The sequence below is a fragment of the Cherax quadricarinatus genome, chromosome 81 (genome assembly GCF_038502225.1).
Source record: "Cherax quadricarinatus isolate ZL_2023a chromosome 81, ASM3850222v1, whole genome shotgun sequence".
Taxonomy (NCBI): domain Eukaryota; kingdom Metazoa; phylum Arthropoda; class Malacostraca; order Decapoda; family Parastacidae; genus Cherax; species Cherax quadricarinatus.
In genome coordinates, this window is record NC_091372.1 from 14,555,874 (window position 1) to 14,579,370 (window position 23,497).

The 23,497-nt window shown below is 42.4% G+C and overlaps 1 protein-coding gene across 2 annotated transcripts in view; it reads left to right on the top strand.

Moving 5' to 3' along the window:
- The window catches only part of LOC128699934 (RNA-binding protein RO60), a 331,808-nt gene that overhangs the window by 281,292 nt on the left and 27,019 nt on the right, over positions 1-23,497 (top strand). For both annotated transcript variants that reach the window (XM_070102461.1, XM_070102462.1), the window contains exon 11: positions 3,651-3,809. In XM_070102461.1, the coding sequence (XP_069958562.1) occupies positions 3,651-3,809 (159 nt within the window). The remainder of the gene's footprint in view (positions 1-3,650; positions 3,810-23,497) is intronic.

Below are 23,497 nucleotides of genomic sequence, written 5' to 3' on the forward strand. Positions count from 1 at the left end.
AGAGTGACGAGACGGCAGATTACAAATTTCATGGATCAGCACAACCCAAACCAGCATGGTTTTAGAGCAGGACAATCGTGCCTGTAATAGCTGCTGAACTATTATGACAGAATTACGGAGGCATTGGAAGAAGACCAAAATGCAGATGTAATTTATATAGATTTTGCGAAGGTGTTTGACAGATGCAATCATGGAGTGATAACGCACAAGATGAGGACCATGAGCATTACGGGGAAGGTAGGCAGATGGATTTTCGGGTTCCTAACACACAGAACACAAGTAGTAGTAAACAGAGCAAGATCAGCATCAGCGAGGTCAAAAGCTCAGTGCCCCAAGGCACTGTCCTGGCACTTCTGCTGTTTCTCATCCTCATAGCAGACATAGATCAAAACACCCGTCACACTTTTGTATCATCATTTGCAAACGACACTAAAATAAGCACGAAAGTCAATACTGTAGAGGACACTGAAAAATTACAGGAAGACATAAGCATGGTTTTCCAGTGGGCAGTGGAGAACAACATGACATTCAATGGGGATAAGTTCCAGCTGCGTAGGTATGGAAAGAATAAATAACTCAAAAGGAATACTATATACAAAATAGAATGAGAAGAACACGTAAAAGACCTGGGAATAATTATGTCGGCTGACCTTTCTTTTAACTCTTTCAGGGTCGACAGGCCCTCTCCGAGACTTGTTCTCAGGGTTGGCCAAATTTCACAAAAAAAAAAAAAAAATCTCATGAAAAGATAGAGAATCTTTTCCTGATCATAATGACACCAAAAGTATGAAATTTGATGGAAAACTTATGGAATTATGCTCTCGCAAAGTTAGCGGTCTCAATGATGTTTACGCATCGGCGATTTTGACCACTTTGAGCCCTATGTTCAGCCAATTCCAGTGTACTTGTTGACAAAAATCATAACTATTTTGTTAGAACTCAGTTTTTTCTATCGAATGAGTACAAGAAACCACCCATTTACCAATTTCAACTATCCAATACAGTGGTCAGAATTTAGCAGTTTTGCCAATTTCACACAAATTTCAAAAGATGCCAATTTCCAAATAGGGTCCAGAATAAACAAGAAAGATATTCCTGGCACTAAAATAACATTTCCTCTGTTCATTAGTCACACCCCCACGCCCATCTTACATTCTTTTGTTTTCCACTTTGAATTTTTATTTTCACAAAAAAATAGAAGATTTACTGTTATACAGACTACTGCATTGGTGTAGAAATGGCATAAATATTATCAGTGCACTTGTGAAAGAATATTACTCACCAGTTGTCGTGTATTGGACGCATAGCATGCTTTGTTTACTTTTGAACTTTGGTAAAAATCGAACATTTCTGCTACTTTGAGCACAATTTCAAGGTAGTTTTCTTTGTAAAACCAGTCATAATCATCTCAATTTCTGTAATATGTCTTCCATTCTATAAAATGACACCAAGAAAACTAGAATACAACAATAAATACCATAAAAAAATACAGTGCAAAGTCGCTGTTTTAATCCAAAAACATGGTCAAAGTTTTTTTTTTCTCATTATGCACTGTGTGCTGCAGGATTTTTTTTATACCACGCACACTGACCACATAGACCCATTCTTTCATATGTAGGCCTACCAGCTTTCTCTCACTAGATTTGAGGGCGCTAGAATTTTGGCGTACTGGTACGTCAAAAACCAGTGCGTAAGCCATACTAGTACGGCCGAAACCCTGAAGTGTTAAGAAAGAAAGAACAAGACAAAGATCATGACAGCCAGGAAGATGATGGGGTGGGTACTGAGAACTTTTAAAACAAGGGAAATACAGTGGACCCCCGGTTAACGATTTTAATCCGTGCAAGAGGGCTCATCGTTATGCGAAATAATCGTTATGCGAATGAATTTTCCCCATAAGAAATAATGGAAATCAAATTAATCCGTGCAAGACGCCCAAAAGTATGAAAAAAAATTTTTTTTACCACATGAAATGTTAATTTTAATACACACAAACTGAAAAAGGCATGCACAATTAAATGACACTTACTTTTATTGAAGATCTGGTGATGATTGATGGGATGGGAGGAGGGGAGAGCATTATCTTCTTACTGTTTAGAAGGGGAATCCCCTTCCATTACGACTTGAGGTAGCAAGTCCTTTTCCGGGGTTACTTCCCTTCTTCTTTTAATGCCACTAGGACCAGCTTGAGAGTCACTGGACCTCTGTCGCACAACAAATCTGTCCATAGAGCTCTGTACCTCCCGTTCCTTTACGATTTGTCTAAAATGGGCCACAACATTGTCATTGAAATAGTCACCAGCACGGCTTGCAACAGCTGTGTCAGGGTGATTTTCATCTATAAAGGTTTGCAGTTCAACCCACTGTGCACACATTTCCTTAATCTTTGAAGTAGGCACAATGGATTCCACAACTGGCATAGGCTTCTCAGGGTTAGCCCCAAACCCTTCAAAATCTTTCTTAATTTCCATACTAATTCTCACCCTTTTTACCACAGGGTTGGCACTAGAAGCTTTCTTGGGGCCCATGGTCACTTATTTTCCAGAAACAGCACCGAAAACACTGTAATAATACGAAATATTCCGAGTGTATGCTTGGATGTTACCGCGGAGGCTGGCTGGTAAACAATGGGACGGCCGGCACATGTGAGGCTGGCTGAGGGCACATTGGACGCGTCTCGGACGAAAATCGGTAAGCGGGTTTTTAATCGGTATGCGCGGCAAAAATTTTGCGATAAAAGTAATCGGTATGCGGAAAAATCGCTATGTGATGCCATCGTTATGCGGGGGTCCACTGTAATGCTAGTGCTCCCTCGTTTAGAATATTGTTCAGTGCTGACAGCCCCATTCAAAGCAGGAGAAATATCAGAGCTGGAACAAATACGTACAGAGATCATTTATAGCTTGCATTGAGCCAGTAAAGCACCTAAATTACTGGGAACTCCTTCAAATCTTGAACATGTACTCACTGAAGCAGAAGAGAGAGATAAATGATAATACTGTATACACCTGGAAAGTACTCGAGGACTTGGTCCCAAATCTGCACACTGCCATAACAACCTACTGGGGTGAGAGATATGGGAGGAAGTGTAAAATAAACCCAGTGAGGAGCAGGGGTGCAGTGGGGACAATAAGGGAACACTGTATCAACATCCGGGGTCCCAGACTATTCAACATCTTGCCAGAAGATATCAGAAACATTGCTCGAACAAGTGTAGAAGCCTTCAAGAGGAAACTGGACACACATCTTTACCAGGTGCCAGATCAACCAGGCTGTGATGGATATGTGGGGCAGCTGGCCTCCAGCAGCAACAGCCTGGTTGATCAGGCAAGCACCAGACAAGCCTGGCCCATGGCCGGGCTCTGAGAGTAGTTAAACTCTTGAAACTCTTCAAAGGTATATCAAAGGTAAGTGTTATTACACAGGTGAAGAACACTGCAAACAAGTAGTTCACCTTTGTTAATTAGTGTTTTTACAAAGGTGAAGAACACATATAGCCAAGTAGTTTACCTTTGTTAAGCAGTGTTATTACACAGATGAAGAACACATGTAGGCAAGTTGTTCACCTTTGTTAAGTAGTGTTATTACACAGGTGAAGAACACATGTAGTCTAGTAGTTCACCTTTACCAAGTAAAGTGTTATTACACAGGTGACGGGTCATGAAGGAGCGGCAGTAACTGTGATAACGCTGACGTCAGGAGGGACCAGCCCGGCAGCAACCACTCTGGCTTTCTCAGAGAACACTTTAGCGCAGATAAACCTCTCTGAAGGCATCACTCTTTTACAGCTAATTAACAAATTTAAAGAGGTCAGTCAGTCTTTGTAGTGTGTTGAAGCTAATTGTGGCAAGTGGTATCTGTGCCTGCTCAGGTCCTTGTACAAGAACATGGCATTCATGCTACTGTGCCTGCTCAGGTCCTTGTACAAGAGCATGGCATCCATGTTACTGTGCCTGCTCAGGTCCTTATACAAGAACATGGCATCCATGTTACTGTGCTTTCTCAGGTCCTTGTACAAGAACATGGCATCCAAGTTACAGTGCCTGCCTGCTCAGGTCCTTGTACAAGAACATGGCATCCATGTTACTGTGCCTGCTCAGGTCCTTGTACAAGAACATGGCATCCATGTTACTGTGCCTGCTCAGGTCCTTGTACAAGAGCATGGCATCCATGTTACACTGCCTGTTATCTCACTCCAAATTTTCTTATTTTTCTCAAAATTTCTTGACAATGCCTTTCCCACTCTATCATTTGCTCTACTTTTGCCTCTCTAACCACTCTCTTCACCTTTCTTTTACTCTCCATATACTTTGCTCGTCTTATATCACTTCTGCTTTTTAAAAACCTCTCATAAGCTACCTTATGAGAGGTTTTATTTCAATACCATTCTTACATTCTCTTTTATTCATTATTCTTTGATACAAAGGAACTAAGCACATTCTCTGTCAACCCCTGGCTACCTTTCTGCTTTCATATATTTACTGAACAAAAGCACCAGCTTCTCCCAAACTATATCCTGGCATGCTTTTAACTTTTCTGTCTTGATCCTATACAGTTATTGTTCACAAACTTAACATTTCTTATTTTCATCTCTTATATTTGTTAGTAATTTAATCAATATCAGGTAATGAAAATAAAAGGTATAAAATCACCTGTGTGACTTGAAAAAGCCCACTGTGTGGGCGAAACGTTGTCAGTAAAGGATCATATTAAACTGCATATGTGTTTATGTTTCCAATATCAGGTAATACTGTTAGAGCCCAACACGAATTGAACTCATTATCTCGTATCTTTTTTTTTTTTTTTTTTTAAATCAGTGTATCATATTCACCCAGCTTTTAAACTGTGCATTAATTTTTTAATACAATTTATAGACTATCCTTTTAACCACTACCAGATTTTGCCTTTATAATAGATTCTAGAAATTTTTCTTTTATATCAACTTACTATTATTTTTTTTTTTTTTATTATCACACTGGCCGACTCCCACCAAGGCAGGGTGGCCCGAAAAAGAAAAACTTTCACCATCATTCACCCCATCACTGTCTTGCCAGAAGGGTGCTCTACACTACAGTTTTTAAACTGCAACATTAACACCCCTCCTTCAGAGTGCAGGCACTGTACTTCCCATCTCCAGGACTCAAGTCCGGCCTGCCGGTTTCCCTGAACCCCTTCATAAATGTTACTTTGCTCACACTCCAACAGCACGTCAAGTATTAAAAACCATTCGTCTCCATTCACTCCTATCAAACACGCTCATGCACGCCTGCTGGAAGTCCAAGCCCCTCGCACACAAAACCTCCTTTACCCCCTCCCTCCAACCTTTCCTAGGCCGACCCCTACCCCACCTTCCTTCCACTACAGACTGATACACTCTTGAAGTCATTCTGTTTCGCTCCATTCTCTCTACATGTCCGAACCACCTCAACAACCCTTCCTCAGCCCTCTGGACAACAGTTTTGGTAATCCCGCACCTCCTCCTAACTTCCAAACTACAAATTCTCTGCATTATATTCACACCACACATTGCCCTCAGACATGACATCTCCACTGCCTCCAGCCTTCTCCTCGCTGCAACATTCATCACCCATGCTTCACACCCATATAAGAGTGTTGGTAAAACTATTCTCTCATACATTCCCCTCTTTGCCTCCAAGGACAAAGTTCTTTGTCTCCACAGACTCCTAAGTGCACCACTCACCCTTTTCTCCTCATCAATTCTATGATTCACCTCATCCTTCATAGACCCATCTGCTGACACGTCCACTCCCAAATATCTGAATACATTCACCTCCTCCATACTCTCTCCCTCCAATCTGATATCCAATCTTTCATCACCTAATATTTTTGTTATCCTCATAACCTTACTCTTTCCTGTATTCACTTTTAATTTTCTTCTTTTGCACACCCTACCAAATTCATCCACCAAACTCTGCAACTTCTCTTCAGAATCTCCCAAGAGCACAGTGTCATCAGCAAAGAGCAACTGTGACAACTCCCACTTTATGTGTGATTCTTTATCTTTTAACTCCACGCCTCGTGTCAAGACCCTCGCATTTACTTCTCTTACAACCCCATCTATAAATATATTAAACAACCACGGTGACATCACACATCCTTGTCTAAGGCCTACTTTTACTGGGAAATAATTTCTCTCTTTCCTATGTACTCTAACTTGAGCCTCACTATCCTCGTAAAAACTCTTCACTGCTTTCAGTAACCTACCTCCTACACCATACACCTGCAACATCTGCCACATTGCCCCCATATCCACCCTGTCATACGCCTTTTCCAAATCCATAAATGCCACAAAGACCTCTTTAGCCTTATCTAAATACTGTTCACTTATATGTTTCACTGTAAACACCTGGTCCACACACCCCCTACCTTTCCTAAAGCCTCCTTGTTCATCTGCTTTCCTATTCTCCGTCTTACTCTTAATTCTTTCAATAATAACTCTACCATACACTTTACCAGGTATACTCAACAGACTTATCCCCCTATAATTTTTGCACTCTCTTTTGTCCCCTTTGCCTTTATACAAAGGAACTATGCATGCTCTCTGCCAATCCCTAGGTACCTTACCCTCTTCCATACATTTATTAAATAATTGCACCAACCACTCCAAAACTACATCCCCACCTGCTTTTAACATTTCTATCTTTATCCCATCAATCCCGGCTGCCTTACCCCCTTTCATTTTACCTACTGCCTCACGAACTTCCCCCACACTCACAACTGGCTCTTCCTCACTCCTGCAAGATGTTATTCCTCCTTGCCCTATACACAAAATCACAGCTTCCCTATCTTCATCAACATTTAACAATTCCTCACTCCAAAACTTTTTCTTATTTTCAACAAAATTTGCTCTCTTTTTACATAGCTTCACCACTCTCTTAACCTCTCTCTTTTTCTCTATATACTCTTCCCTCCTTGCATCACTTCTACTTTGTAAAAGCTTCTCATATGCTAACTTTTTCTCCCTTACTACTCTCTTTACATCATCATTCCACCAATCGCTCCTCTTCCCTCCCGCACCCACTTTCCTGTAACCACAAACTTCTGCTGAACACTCTAACAGTACATTTTTAAACCTACCCCATACCTCTTTGACCCCATTGCCTATGCTCTCATTAGCCCATCTATCCTCCAATAGATGTTTATATCTTACCCTAACTGCCTCCTCTTTTAGTTTATAAACCTTCACCTCTCTCTTCCCTGATGCTTCTATTCTCCTTGCATCCCATCTACCTCTTACTCTCAGTGTAGCTACAACTAGAAAGTGATCTGATATATCAGTGGCCCCTCTATAAACATGTACATCCTGAAGTCTACTCAACAGTCTTTTATCTACCACTACATAATCCAACAAACTACTGTCATTTCGCCTTACATCATATCTTGTATACTTATTTATCCTCTTTTTCTTAAAATATGTATTACCTATAATTAAACCCCTTTCTATACAAAGTTCAATCAAAGGGCTCCCATTATCATTTACACCTGGCACCCCAAACTTACCTACCACACCCTCTCTAAAAGTTTCTCCTACTTTAGCATTCAGATCCCCTACCACAATTACTCTCTCACTTGGTTCAAAGGCTCCTATACATTCACTTAACAGCTCCCAAAATCTCTCTCTCCTCTACATTCCTCTCTTCTCCAGGTGCATACACTCTTATTATGACCCACTTTTCGCATCCAACCTTTACTTTAATCCACATAATTCTTGAATTTAAACATTCATATTCTCTCTTCTCCTTCCATAACTGATCCTTCAACATTACTGCTACCCCTTCCTTTGCTCTAACTCTCTCAGATACTCCAAATTTAATCCCATTTATTTCCCCCCACCGAAACTCCCCTACCCCCTTCAGCTTTGTTTCGCTTAGGGCCAGGACATCCAACTTCTTTTCATTCATAACATCAGCAATCATCTGTTTCTTGTCATCCGCACTACATCCACGCACATTCAAGCATCCCAGTTTTATAAAGTTTTTTCTTCTCTTTTTTAGTAAATCTTCTACAGGAGAAGGGGTTACTAGCCCATTGCTCCCGGCATTTTAGTTGCCTCATATGACATGCATGGCTTACGGAGGAAAGATTCTTTTCCACTTCCCCATGGACAATAGAAGAAATAAAGAAGAATGAGAGCTATTTAGAAAAAGGAGAAAAACCTAGATGTATGTATATATATATATATGCATGTGCGTGTGTGTGAAGTGTGACCAAAGTGTAAGTAGGAGTAGCAAGATATCCCTGTTATCTAGCGTGTTTATGAGACAGAAAAAGAAACCAGCAATCCTGCCATCATGCAAAACAGTTACAGGTTTCTGTTTCACAGTCATCTGGCAGGACGGTAGTACTTCCCTGGGTGGTTGCTGCCTACCAACCTACTACCTACATGTATGTGAACAGTATTTAAATAAAGGTAGGGAAGTTTTTATTGCATTTATGGATTTACAAAAGGCATATGATAGAGTGGATAGGGGAGCAATGTGGCAGATGTTGCAAGTATGTGGAATAGGTGGTAAGTTACTAAATGCTGTAAAGATTTTTTATGAGGATAGTGAGGCTCAGGTTAGGGTGTGTAGAAGAGAGGGAGAATACTTCCCATTACACAGGGATGTGTAATGTCACCATGGTTGTTTAATATACAGTGGACCCCCGCTTAACGATCACCTCCAAATGCGACCAATTATGTAAGTGTATTTATGTAAGTGCGTTTGTACGTGTATGTTTGGGGGTCTGAAATGGACTAATCTACTTCACAATATTCCTTATGGGAAAAAATTCGGTCAGTACTGGCACCTGAACATACTACTGGAATGAAAAAAGTTCGTTAACCGGGGGTCCACTGTATTTATAGATGGGGTTGTAAAAGAAGTAAATACTAGGGTGTTCGGGAGAGGGGTGGGATTAAATTATGGGGAATCAAATACAAAATGGAAATTGACACAGTTGCTTTTTGCTGATGATACTGTGCTCATGGGAGATTTTAACCCTTTGACTGTTTCAGGCCCCTCTCTGAAACTGTCTTTCTATGTCGCCAAATATTCGAAAAAAAATTATTTTTTCTTATGAAAATGTTAGGAACATTTTTAGTAGTGTTTTAAGCCTAAAAAAATTTTTTTGCCATCAGTACTTACCGAGATATAGAGCCGCAAAGTTTGCAGAAAGTGACGTGCGTACGGCAACAGCGGCGACTGCCGCCCACCCGGTATTCTTTTATTTACTCTAATTCAAAGGTTTCTTGCATTTTTCAATATTTTTCTTTTCCAGGTAACTTATGTGGCCTGTGAGACCAATGTAAGGTGCATTGTTCAAATATACACTCATTATTTACAACACAATAACAGAACAAACTTTATCACTATTAGTTTGTGTATACACTTTGTTTACACAATTAAACAATACAAAACAATGTTTATTACTATTGTTCCATAATATATATACATATGTACAGTCACTAACCACGTTCCTAGAACTGCTGCAGCTTGTGGAACTCTTCGAAACATGGGTATATGCAGAGGGGCACTTCACACTCCTCACACATAAAACGAGTGTCTCTGCGTGTTTGTGGGCGTTTTGTGGTATGCATACATACATAACACCTCTTCTGAGCATTTTTCTTGGCAGTAGTAGGAGGCAGTTGTATGGGGTAGTGATCACCAGGCCTCAAACGAGATGACGTCTGTGGGCGCTGGTCTGTTGCAGGAGTTGCTCCTTGGTACTTTGCAATTACATGTATTTGTCTGATTACTGACAGGCTAAATTCACCATATTTTGGTGTTTTGTTGGTCTTCAACTTGTATATGTTATAAGCATTCAGCATAGAGATATCAACAAGATGGAAAAAAAGTTTTATATACCACTTATAACTCTTGCGTACACAGTCTGCAAACCGAATCTGCATGTCACATTTGTCCACTAAGCGCATATTGAGGTTGTAGTTCATGACAGCTGCAGGCTTTAGAATGGGTTCATTGGTCTCTCTGTTGTCCCTGCCACTGGGTACCATTTCGTTTCTGTGAACTAATGTCAACAATGTGACATCACGTTTGTCATGCCACCGAAATGCCATGATGTCATTGGCAGCAAAGGCTTGCACCTCAACTCTGCGAGTGCCAGCGTTGAACCTTGGCATATGTTTACGATTACCATGCACTGTGCCACACACGTCTGTCAAGTTCACTCGCATGAAATCACTGAGTAAGGGGCTTGTGTACCAGTTATCAGTAAATAACATATGCCCCTTACCAAGATATGGTTCCATCATTGTTCGAACCACATCACCAGAGATACCCAATAACTTCATGGTATCTCTCAAAGTATTACTGCCAGTGTACACAATTATATCCAAAACTAGACCACTTCTGCAATCACACAGTACAAATAGCTTTATACCAAAGTGTTTCCTCTTGCTTGGTATATATTGCTTGAATGAGAGTCTTCCTTTGAATAAAATCAAGGACTCATCAATAACAAGCTTCCTGAAGGGATAAAAATACATGCAGCACTTTTGTTTCAGGTACATAAACACATTTCTGATCTTATATAACCTGTCGCTTCTGTCAGGCCTGGTTATGTCTGAAAAGTGTAACATACGTAACAGTATCAGGAAACGATTGACACCTATAATGTCACTAAAACCTGGAGTTGAAATCAGGCGTTCTGTTGCCCAGTATGTGGTGACAGTGTGCTTATACACATGTGGCATAAGCATTATTGTGGCAAAAAACAGGTACATCTCTGCCACAGTTGTCTCCTTCCACTTGTGTAGCCGTGATTTTGGTGAGAGAATTGTATTTGCCATGGTGTAATCACAGTATGTGTTTGTTTCCCTGACAATGATGTCCATCAGGGGTTCATCGAAGAATAACTCAAAGCAGTCCAGTTCACTGGCATTGTTCCCAAGTGGACAAGATGGCTTTATTCCACTTTGTGTTTCATCAGAGTCATGGGGACTGGGAAGAAACTCGTCACCGTCCTGCCAATCCCAGATGCAGTCTGCTGGTGGGGTCTGGATATTGTACCGTGGTTGTGGTTGTGCAGGTTGTGGTTGTGCAGGTTGTGGGAGTGTGGGGTAGGGTGAGGCTGGTTGTTGTGCTGCGTCAGCAGCGTGGGTAGTAGCGTGGCCCGCTGATGGTGCCACATGGGCCGTGCCACCCTCACTATCACCACCACTGCCTCCTCCCTCACTGTCACCATTCATACCCATCGTTACAATATCATCATCTTCACTATCAGGTCGTGGTGTAGGGCCATGGGATGTGCTCCCAGAGTTTCTCCTTCCCCTTGGAACAACATATGAAACACTACCAGACCGCATGCTACGTCGTACATACTGCCGCTTCACTGCGGAATATTCACTCTCACTGTCACTAGAACTGCTTTCAATGACCTTGAAATCACTATCACTGCTAACATCTGGGTGTTGTACACGACCAAATAGTTTCCTCTTTCGTCCTGGTACAGGCGAACGTGAACATGAACAAGCCGGCACAGCACCAGAGGTGGAAGGTTGTGGGTCATCTGGGTTTTCATTACTAATTATGTTATCCTGGGCACTTTTTCCGGTAACACTCACTTCAAAACCATGGAATTCACTGTCACTGACATATTCATCGCTGTTAGAGCTATCACTTGGGAACAAAAGACCTCCAATCCGCCGAGGAGTGAGGAACTTCTTACCGAGAGGCATGGTGAAAATGGACTAACAACATGGCGTTCCCACAATGCACCGCTGGGTCCCAGATTTTTTTCACAGGGTGCACACCGACCACTGAGACCCATTCTCTCTCGTGTAGGCCTACCAGACCTTTGGCGTTTGATTTGAAGCCGCTAGAATTTGTGCGTATAAATACGTCAGAAACATTGGCTCGTAAGACGTATTTATATGTCGGAAACAGTCAAAGGGTTAAAGAAAAATTGCAAAGTTTAGTGGATGAGTTTGGGAGTGTGTGTAAAGGTAGAAAGTTGAAAGTGAACATAGAAAAGAGTAAGGTGATGAGGGTATCAAATGATTTAGATAAAGAAAAATTGGGTATCAAATTGGGGAGGAGGAGTATGGAAGAAGTGAATGTTTTCAGATACAGTGGACCCTTGACATTCGATATTAATCCGTTCCTGAGAGCTCATCAAATGTCGAAAATATCGAAAGTCGAATTAATTTTCCCCATAAGAAATAATGGAAATTAAATTAATCTGAGCAAGACACCCAAAAGTATGAAAAACAAAATTTTACCACATGAAATACTATTAAGTTTAATGCAATAGAATAATTACAGTAACAACAATAACAATGGGTTAATAACAATAGAATAATTGACACTTACCTTTAATGAAGATCTGGTGATGATTGATGGGATGGGAGGAGGGGAGAGTGTGGATGGTGTTAGTGTTTAGAAGGGGAATCCCCTTCCATTAGGACTTGAGGTATCAAGTCTTTTTCCGGGGTTACTTCTCTTCTTCTTTTAATGCCAGTTGGACCAGCTTGAGAGTCACTGGACTTCTGTCGCACAACATATCTGTCCATAGAGGCCTGTACCTTTCGTTCCTTTATGACTTTCCTAAAGTGGTTCACAACATTGTCAGTGGAATAGTCACCAGCACAGCTTGCAATAGCTGTGTCAGGGTGATTTTCATCAAAAAAGGTTTGCACTTGAAGCCACTTTGCACACATTTCCTTAATCTTTGGTGTAGGCAACTTCCTCAATTTCTCTATCCCCTCCTCCGAAGCAGTTTCCTCAGGTCTGGCCTCTTGCTATTGAAGATGATCTAGCAGCTCATCAGTGGTTAGTTCGTCATTGTTCTCCTCCACCAACTCCTCCACATCCTCCCCACGAACCTCCAACCCCAAGGACTTCCCCAATGCAACAATGGATTCCTCAACTGGCATAGGAATCTCAGGGTTAGCCTCAAACTCTTCAAAATCCCTTTTGTCTACACATTCTGGCCACAGTTTTTTCCAAGCAGAGTTCAAGGTCCTCTTAGTCACTCCCTCCCAAGCCGTACCTATCAGGTTTATACAACTGAGGATATTAAAGTGATCCTTCCAAAACTCTTTTAGAGTCAGTTGAGTTTCTGTGGTCACTATAAAGCACTTTTGTAACATAGCTTTTGTGTACAATTTCTTGAAGTTGGAAATGACCTGCTGGTCCATGGGCTGCAGGAGAGGAGTGGTATTAGCAGGCAAAAACTTCACCTTAATGAAGCTCTTGTCTGCAGAAAGTCGCTCTGCCACGTCTGAAGGATGACCAGGAGCATTGTCTAATACCAGGAGGCACTTAAAGTCCAATTTATTTTCCAGGAGGTAATTTTTCACAGTGGGGGCAAATGCATGGTGTAACCAGTCATAGAAAAAGTCCCTAGTGACCCATGCCTTACTGGTTGCCCTCCACAGCACACACAAATTAGCCTTGAGGACATTATTTTTCCTGAACACTCTGGGAGTTTCAGAGTGTTACACCAATAAAGGCTTCACTTTGCAATCACCACTAGCATTAGCACACATCAAGAGAGTAAGCCTGTCTTTCATAGGCTTATGTCCTGGGAGTGCCTTTTCCTCCTGAGTAATGTAGGTCCTGCTTGGCATTTTCTTTCAAAACAGGCCTGTTTCGTCACAATTAAATACTTGTTCAGGTTTCAATCCTTCAGCCTCTGTGTACTCCTTGAATTCATGCGCATATTTTTCAGCCGCTTTTTGGCCTGAACTGGCAGCCTCACCATGCCTTACCACACTGTGTATGCCAACCTTTGCTGGCCTTAAATTCACTCACATCAACACTAGTTGCAGGCAATTTCTTTACCAAATCATCATGCAACTGCCTAGCCTTTTTACAAATGATTGCTTGAGAGATGCTATCTCCTGCTATCTGTTCTTCATTTATCCACACCAATAACAGTCTCTCAACATCTTCTAACACTAGCGATCTCTGTTTCGAAAACAAAGTTGCACCTTTTGCAACTACAGCTTCCTTGATTGCCATTTTCCTGCTCACTATAGTAGAGATGGTTGATTGGGATTTACTATACAACCTGGCCAGCTCCGACACACGCACTCCACTTTCATACTTTGCAATTATCTCTTTCTTCATTTCAATAGTCATTAGCACCTTTTTTCTCAAAGGGTTGGCACTAGAAGCTTTCATGGGGCCCATGGTTACTTATTTTGCAGAAACAAGCCCAAAAAGAGTAATAATATGGAATGTTCCGAATGTATCCTTAGATGCGCGCACACTGGCTGGCTTGTAAACACTGGCACGCTCGGGGCAGTTCAGGCCACACATGGACACGTCTCGTACAAATCGTATCAAATGTCGGGTTTTCCATCAAATGCAGAGGCAAAATTGTTGCGTTAAAATGCATCGAATGCCAGATTTATCAAATGTCGATGCCATCGAATGTCGGGGGTCCACTGTACTTGGGAGTTGACATGTCGGTGGATGAATTTATGAAGGATGAGGTTAATCATAGAATTGATGAGGGAAAAAAGGTGAGTGGTGCGTTGAGGTATATGTGGAGACAAAAAACGTTATCTATGTAGGCAAAGAAGGGAATGTGTGAAAGTATAGTAGTACCAACGCTCTTATATGAGCGTGAAGCTTGGGTTGTGAATGCAGCAGTGAGGAGACGGTTGGAGGCAGTGGAGATGTCCAGTCTAAGGGCAATGTGTGGTGTAAATATTATGCAGAAAATTCGGAGTGTGGAAATTAGGAGAAGGTGTGGAGTTAATAAAAGTACATGTATTAGTTAGAGGGCTGAAGAGGGGTTGTTGAGGTGGTTTGGTCATATAGAGAGATTAGATTAAAGTAGGATGACATGGAGAGCGTATAAATCTGTAGGGGAAGGAAGGCAGGGCAAGGGTCGTCCTCGAAAAGGTTGGAAGGAAGGGGTAAGGGAGGTTTTGTGGGTGAGGGGCTTGGACTTTCAGCAGGCGTGCATGAGCGTGTTCTATAGGAGTGAATGGAGACAAATGGTATTTGGGACCTGACAATCTGTTGGAGTGTGAGCAGGGTAATATTTAGTGAAGGATTCAGGGAAACCGGTTATTTTTATATAGCCGGACTTGAGTACTGGAAATGGGAAGTACAATGCCTGCACTCTAAAGGAGGGGTTCGGGATATTAGCAGTTTGGAGAGATATGTTGTGTATCTTTATACGTATATGCTTCTAAACTGTTGTGTTCTGAGCACCTCTGCAAAACAGTGATTATGTGTGAGTGAGGTGAAAGTGTTGAATGATGATGAAAGTATTTTCTTTTTTGGGATTTTCTTTCTTTTTTGGGTCACCCTGCCTCGGTGGGAGACGGCCGACTTGTTAAAAAAAAAAATATACTTCAATGTAAACACTTGATCTACACATCCCCTACCCACTCTAAAGCCTCTTTGCTCATCCGCAATCACACTCTCTGTCTTACTTCTAATTCTTTCAATAATAACACTACTGTACACGTTTCCTGGTATACTCGATAAACTTATTCCCCTATAATTTTTACGATCTCTTTTGTCCCTCTTCCATTTGTATAAAGGATCTATTCATTGTCTCTGCCAATCCCTAGGTACCTTCCCCTCTTTCATACTAACAAAAAACAACCTCTCGAACACTATATATTCCCCCCTGCTTTTAACATTTCTGTCATAATTCCATCACTTCTAGCTGCTTTACCCCCTTTCATTCTCCATAATGCCTCACACACCTTCCCCACACTCACATCCTGCTCTTCTTCACTCCTGAATGATGTTATGCCTCCCTTGCCAGTGCATGAAATTACTGCCTTCCTTTCTTCATTAACATTTAAAAGTTCCTCAAAATATTCTCGCCATCTACCCAATACCTCCATCTCCCCATCTACTAACTCCCCTACTCTGTTTTTAACTGACATATCCATTCGTTCCCTAGGCTTTCTTTACTTGTTTATTTCACTCTAAAAATTTTTCTTATTTTTATAAAAATTTCTTGACAGTGCCTCTCCCAATCTATCATCTGCGCTCCTTTTGCACTCTCTCACCACTCTCTTCACCTTTCTTTTACTTTCCATATACTCTACTCTTCTTATAACCTTCTCTTAAAAACCTCCTGTATGTTTACCTTTTTCTCTTTATCACACCTTTACTTCATCATTCCACCAATCACCTCTTTCCCTCCTGCCCCACCCTCCTATAACCTCAAACTTCTGCCTCTACATTCAATACCACTTTAAACTATTCCAACCCTCTTCAACCCCTCACTACCCATACTTCACTAGTCCACCTTCTGCCAATAGTAGCTATGTCTCGCTTCTAGCTTCTTTATACTTTATTTTATACACTTACCCTCTCTCTACTTGTTGTTACTTCATTTTCCTCTCTGTCCCATCTACTTTACTCTAACTGTAGCTACAACTAAATAATGATCCGATATATCAGTTGCTCTCTCTATAAACGTACATCTTGAAGCCTACCCATCAAGCTTTTTATCCACCAATACATAATCTAACAAACTAATACAATTTTCCACAAATATTTTTACCTACTTTAGCATTGAAATCCCTAAACTACAAGTAATTTCCTACACTTTGTTCATAATTCACCCACGTGCTCACCAACATCGCAATTTCTTTTTTTTTTTTTTTTTTTTTTTTTTTTTTTTTTTTTACACAGGGTTTGACAAGGATCCTCAGCTTTATTGACAGCTATTTGGTGTTGGTTGGATCTCTTAAACTTTATTGGCAAAGCCAAGAGCTGTTACCTACATCAGCTCATTTGAAAGCATTTTTGTGCCAAGATCGTCCCATTCATCCTTACTACTGCGCCAGCATTACCATCATGGTGCTCTAGAGATTACCATCACGGCGCTTTCAGGTGCAAATGTTACTTTGCCATCTATTTCCAAGCTGATATAGCTCTCAGCTGGTGATTGATGTAGCTTAGAGCAGCTGCATTTTCCTGGATAAGTGGAATGCTCAGTACAGTCGTTTCTCTCTCTCTCTCTCTCTCTCATACATGGTTTGACAAGGTTATGATCCTTGTTTTATTGATGCTTCAAGAGCTGTTACCATCGTCAGCTCATTTGAAAGTATTTTTATTGTTATGACATACAAAGCAAACAGATGTAGTTGAGCCATCTGTGGGCCAGCATTTTCATTTGATCAACTGACGCTATCTCGCTGATACTCATTATGCTGAACGAATGTGTTCCATACCAGTCATCCTGGGTATGTATGATCTCAGATGAGTGATGTTCTGGAGAAGGGGTATAGCCAGAGTGAAGTTGCTGCTTTCTGCCCGCCTTGTGCATAAAAAGCTTGTTTCCGCGCTTGTCCTCAAGTGATCCAAGTGTACGGAGGAGTGGAGGAGAGGATCACATCCCCCTCTCCTATGCTGGAAGGCTCTGCTGAAAATGACAGATCCATCCAGGATGGGTCCAGGCCAGAGATGGCATGTCTTGCTCTGTTCTACTCTACAGTCGTGAGATGAGTGGGGACAGGCAAACCAAGAAAGTGGAGCATACTAAGGTGGAGCGCACTTGTGCCTCGCATATATCTTGGTAACCCCATCAATGTTAGATGCTAGATGCTTAAGTAAGCCTGGCTGCCTTGTTTGCAAGATTTACAACATGGTTCTTCTATGGTTAGTTTGGAGTCTCTCTCTCTCTCTCTCTCTGTCTCCCTCTGTCTCTCTCTATCTCTCTCTCTTCCTCTCTCTGTCTCTGTCTCTCTGTCTCAGTCTCTCTCTCTCTGTCTCTGTCTCTCTCTCTCTCTCTCTCTCACACTCTCTCTCTCTCTCTCTCTCTCTCTTGTCTCTAATTTTTTTCACTCAGGGCTTCACGCAAGTAATCCTTAGCTAATGACAAGCCATTTACAGGCTACATCTTAACCTTATTGGCGTGCTTTCAAGAGCTAAGTTACCTATGTCAGCTCATTTGAAAGTGCATTTTATTGTTATGAGACATACAAGAGGGGAACAAGATTAGTTGGAGCCATCTGTGGCCAGCATTTTCATTTGATCAACTGACTTTATCTCGCTGACATCATTATGCTGTGCTGAATGTTCCTGACTGAGCTATCCTGGGTATGTAAGGATCTCAGATGGAGTGATGTTCTGAGAAGGGTACAGCCAGAGTGAAGTTGCTGCTTGCTCACTCAGCACAAAGCTTGTTTCATGCTGTCCTGGCGGATCAAGCGTGGAGATTTGACAACATCGCCTTAAGAGCAGCAAGGCCATCCTCCTATGTTGAAGGCCTTCCATTTAGTTCATGACCATCCAAGATGGGCCCAGGCAGAGATGACGCCTTGCTCTGTTCTCTACTTCCGTCACAGTCGCAGATGAGAGGCAGCAAACCAAGCAAAGTGAGCATACTCAAGGTGTGTGAGGTGTAATGAAAGTCTTCATACAGATCTGCAAACTTTGCATTGCCGGCTAGATGATAATGCTAAGTGCTGTAAGCTTCCTGGCTGCCTTGTTTGGTGTGATTTTACAACATGGTTCTTTCATGAGAGTTTGAGTCACCTCACTCCTGAAGGATATCACCTCTTCCAGGTGCCAACACCTCCCATTCATCTCATTACTGCACTGGGCATTAGTCATGGTGTCAGAGATCATCATTTCTGCATTTTCAGGTGCAAATGTTACCTGCCATCTATTTCCTCTGCTTTGATATAGCCTCTGCCGGTGATTGATAGCTTAGAGCAGCTGGTACTTTCTCTCGGATAAGTGAATGTCAGTGTATGTCATCTGCACACATGTGATCAGACAGATGAAGAACAAGAAGTAGGCATTCCATAACAATGGACCCAGCACGCTCCTTGTGGAACACGGCTCAAATAGGATGTTCTGGTTGATTCATCTCATTGAGAACTACACTTAGAGATCTACTATGAAGGTAATCACTGAGGAGATATGTTAGCTCTGCACCCCAGTGCTTGAAGTTTGCCAAGAGGCCCTGATGCCATAACCTGGGTCGAAAAGGCCAGTGTCCAGTGCTACCACACAGCTGACTTGATCCACCCAGTGACTAGCAGCTACTTAGTTTAGAGGTTTAAATAAACAGATCAGCAGCAGAGTAACCTTCCTGAAGCCATATTGACGATCACAGCAGTGAGTGGTAGCCAAAATTCTGTCATTTATTCTCGAGATTATTGTCCTGGATCTTACCGGCATTACAGAGCATACCATTCCAGGCATGATTTCTGCTCTGCTCTTCTTTTGTGGAACAGGGACTACATTTGCCTCTTTCCATGAGGGCCATTTACACTGTACTAGGCAGTGCTGAAAGATGCGAGCAGATGTGCTGCCAGCTGGTCTGCACATCTTCCCAACAATCTTGGGCTCAACTTGTCTGGGCCTCCACAGCCTTTCTTGGTCAAGCGATTTAAGAAGGAAGTGCACCCTCCTGCCTATTGTCACTTTAATTAGCTTTACAGACAGTTCTTGCAAACAGCCAAGGAGTGGTGGCTCCTGCTGATCAGAACTGCACTTTGCAGCAAAGTGTTCAGCAAGAGGTCTGCCTCTCTTGACTACTAGTAGAGGTGGTCCCATCCTGCTGATTTGAGGTGAATGAAGTTCATCAGGCAGATAACCTTGTCTGTCCTTGACCAGGGACCACCAGGTTGAGCCCACCCTACCTGATGCCAGCTTCTTTTAGTGTCCAGAATTCTCACGAAGGGGTCACCACTTTTGAACATCACCCATATGCCTACAGGCTTGCATGTGCAAGTTCCTGTTATAGGTGGTAGGATGTCTCTTATACCTTTCTCTCTCTCTCTCTCTCTCTCTCTCTCTCTCTCTCTCTCTCTCTCTCTCTCTCTCTCTCTCTCTCTCTCTCTCTCTCTCTCTCTCTCTTCTCTTCTCTTCTTTCTCTCTTTTCTCTTTCTCCCTCTCTTTCTCTCTCTCTTTCTCTTTCTCTCTCTTTCTCTCTCTCTCTTTCTCTCTCTTCTCTTCTCTCTCTCTCTCTCTTTTTTTTTTTTTTTTTTTTTTTTTTTTTACACATGGTTTGACAAGGTTAATAATCCCTAGCTTTATTGACAAGCTTAGTTTGTTACAGGTTAAGGATTCCTAACTTATTGACAAGCTACAGAGCTGTCACTACATCAGCTCATTTGAAAGCATTTTTTATTGTTATGAGACATACAAGTAGGGAACAGGATGAAGTTGGAGCCATTCAAAGCTAGCATTTTCATTTGATCAACTGACGTTATCTCTGACATCATTGGCGCTGAACGCAAATGTGTTCCATACCGAGTCATCCTGGGGTATGTATGATCTCAGATGGAGTGATGTTCTGGAGAAGGGTACAGCCAGAGTGAAGGTTGCTTTCTGCCCGCCTTGTGGCATAAAAGCTTGACTTCTACACTGTCTCCTATGGATCCAAGTGGTATTTTGACAATATTGGCCTTGTAAGATAACAGTAAGGCCACCCACATCCCTCTCCTCCTATGTTGAAGGCTCTGCTGAAATGACAGATCCATCTCAGGATAAATCAGGCTAGATGAGACGCCTTGCTCTTGTTCTCTAGCCTGGTCACAGAATGAGATGAGGGGGACAGGCAAAACCAAGAAAGTGGAGCATACTCAAGGTGTGAGCGCATTTGTGCCTCGCACAGCATCTTGCAACCCCACTGGCCGGCTATGCAGATACGCAAGTGCCAAGCTCCCTGGCTGCCTTGTTTGCAAGATTTAATGATGGTCTTCAAGTATTAGTTTGGGAGTCAAATTCACCCCAAGGATATCAACTTTTCTCCAGGTGCCAACATCCTCCCATTCATCCTTACTACTGCACCAGCATTACCATCATGGTGCCTAGAGACGATCATCATTTGGCGCTTCGAGGTGCAAATGTTACTTGCCATCTATTTCCCCCAAGCTGATATATTTCAGCTGGTGATTGATGTAGCTTAGAGCAGCTGGCATTTCTTCTCTGGATATGGGAATGTCAGTACAGTCGTCTGCATATGCATGTGATTCTGGGACAGAAGAAGAAGGTCGTTAGTTGAGATATTCATAACAGTGGACTCCTAGCACACTCTTTGTGGAACGCTTGCCCCAATAGGATGTCTTGGTTGATTCCGGCTCCATTGAGGACTGCACTCTGTAGAGATCTATTTGATGAAGGCTAAAATGAGGAGACATAATGAGAGAGCCTGCAATCAAAGCTGTTTTGCTAAGAGGCCCTGTGCCACACCCGGTCGAAAGCTACCAGCAATGTCCAGTGCTACCACATTGACTTTGGATTCATCCAGTGACTGGTGCCACTTAGTGGAGAGGTTTAACAACAGATCAGCAGCAGAGCGATCTTCCTAGCCACATTGACGATCAAGCAAAGCAGTGAGTGTAGCCAAAAATCTGTCATTTGTCTTGAGATTATTGTCTCAAGGATCTTACCAGTGATTTCTGACAGGAGGACACTGGTCTAGTTGCTGATTCTTGCCTGCCTCTTTCTCTTTTGTGAACAGGACTACATCGGCTCCTTTCCATGGAGGCCATTGCACTGCAATTAGGCAGTGCTGAAAGATGCGAGTTAGAGGTGCTGCTAGCTGGTCTGCACATCTTCTCAACAATCTTGGGCTCAACTTGTCTTGGGCCCACAGCCTTTTCTTGGCCTAGGATAGTGATTTTTGTTGAGGATGTCACCCTCTGACAGTTTTGATACAGTCTTTTCTCTTTCTCTCTCTCTCTCTCTTCTCTTCTTCTCTCTCTCTCTTCTCTCTCTTCTCTTCTCTCTCTTCTCTCTTCTCTTCTCTTTCTCTTTCTCTCTTTCTCTCTCTCTCTCTTTCTCTCTCTCTCTCTCTCTCTCTCTCTCTCTTTCTCTCTCTCTTTCTCTTTCTCTCTCTTCTCTCTCTCTCTCTTTTTTTTTTTTTTTTTTTTTTTTTTTTTTTTTTTACACAGGGTTTGACAAGTTGTTATATCCCTAGCTTATTGACAGCCATATTACAGGTTATATCTTGAACTTATTATGCAAGCTAAGAGCTGTTACCCATGACCAGCTCATTTGAGCATTTTATTGTTATGAGACATACAAGCACGGGACAGGATGAAGTTGGAGCCATCTGTGGGCCAGCATTTTCATTTGATCAACTGACTTTATCTCGATATTATGCTGTACGAATGTGTTCCATACTGAGTCATCCTGGGTATGTATGGATCTCAGATGGAGGATGTTCTGGAGAAGGTACACAGAGTGAAGCTGCTGCTTTCTGCCCGCCTTGTGGCATAAAAGCTTGTTTCACACTGTCCCTGAAGGTGGATCCAAGTGCAGTATTTCATAACATTGGCCTTGTACATAACAGTAAGTGCCACCCACATCCTCCTATGTTGAAGGCCTGCTGAAATACAGATCTATCCAGGATGGTACAGAGATGAGACGCCTGCCTGTTCTCTTACTCTGTCCAGCAGTCGAGATGAGAGGGGGCAGGCAATCCAAGAAAGTGGAGCATACTCAAGGTGTGAGCGCATTCTGTGCTCTCGTGATAGGATCTTGCACAACCCTACTGGTCAAGCAGATGCTAGATACTGCTAAGTGCTGCAGCTTCCATGGGTTTGGTTGCAAGATTTACAACATGTTTTCGCGGTTAGTCGGAGTCAAATTTCACCTCAAGGATATCAACTTTCTCCAGGTGCCAACATCTCTCCATCGATCTTTACCATTGGGTACAGCATTACCATCATGGTGCCTAGAGGATCGATCATCATTTGCGCTTTCTCAGGTGCAACAGCATACGCATCATTTCTAAGCTGATATAGCTCTCAGCTGGTGATTGATGTAGCTTTTAGAGCAGCTGGCATTTCTTCTGGATAAGTGGAATGGTTGTGTACAGCCGTCTGCATATGCATGTGGATTCTGGGATGAGATGAAGAAGGTCGCTGAAGTAGACATTCCATAATATGGACCAGCATCGCCTTCCTCAGGGAACGCTTGTCCCAATAGGATGCCTTGCTGACTTCCGTTCCATTGAGGACATAATTTTAGAGATCTACCACAAGGAATCACTTAGAGGAGATATAGCAGAGAGCCTGCAATTTAAAGCCAGTTTTGCTAAGAGGCCCTATGCCACACTCCGCCCAGCTTTTCAGCAATGTCCAGTGCTACCAGCTGACTTGGATTCATCCAGTGACTGGTGCCACGCAGGGAGAGGTTTAGCAACAGATCAGCAGCAGAGTAACTTTCCTGGAAGCCATTGACGATCAAGTAAAGTAGTGAGCGGTAATCAAAAAATCTGTCATTTGTCTTGAGATAATTGTTTAAGGATCTTACCAGTGATTGACAGGAGTGACACTGGTCTGTACTCGTTGATTTCTTGGCCTGGCTCTTTCTTTTGCAACAGGGACTAAGCATTTGCCTCTTTTTCCCATGGAGAGGGCCATTGTCGCACGAGTGTGTTGAAAGATGCGAGTTATGTGCTAGTTAGCTGGTCTGCACATCTTCAAACAATCTTGGGCTCAACTGTCTGGGCCTCCACAGCCTTTCTTGGTCAAGGACGGGCAGGAAATGCACTCCTCCTGCCTTATTGTCACCACTGA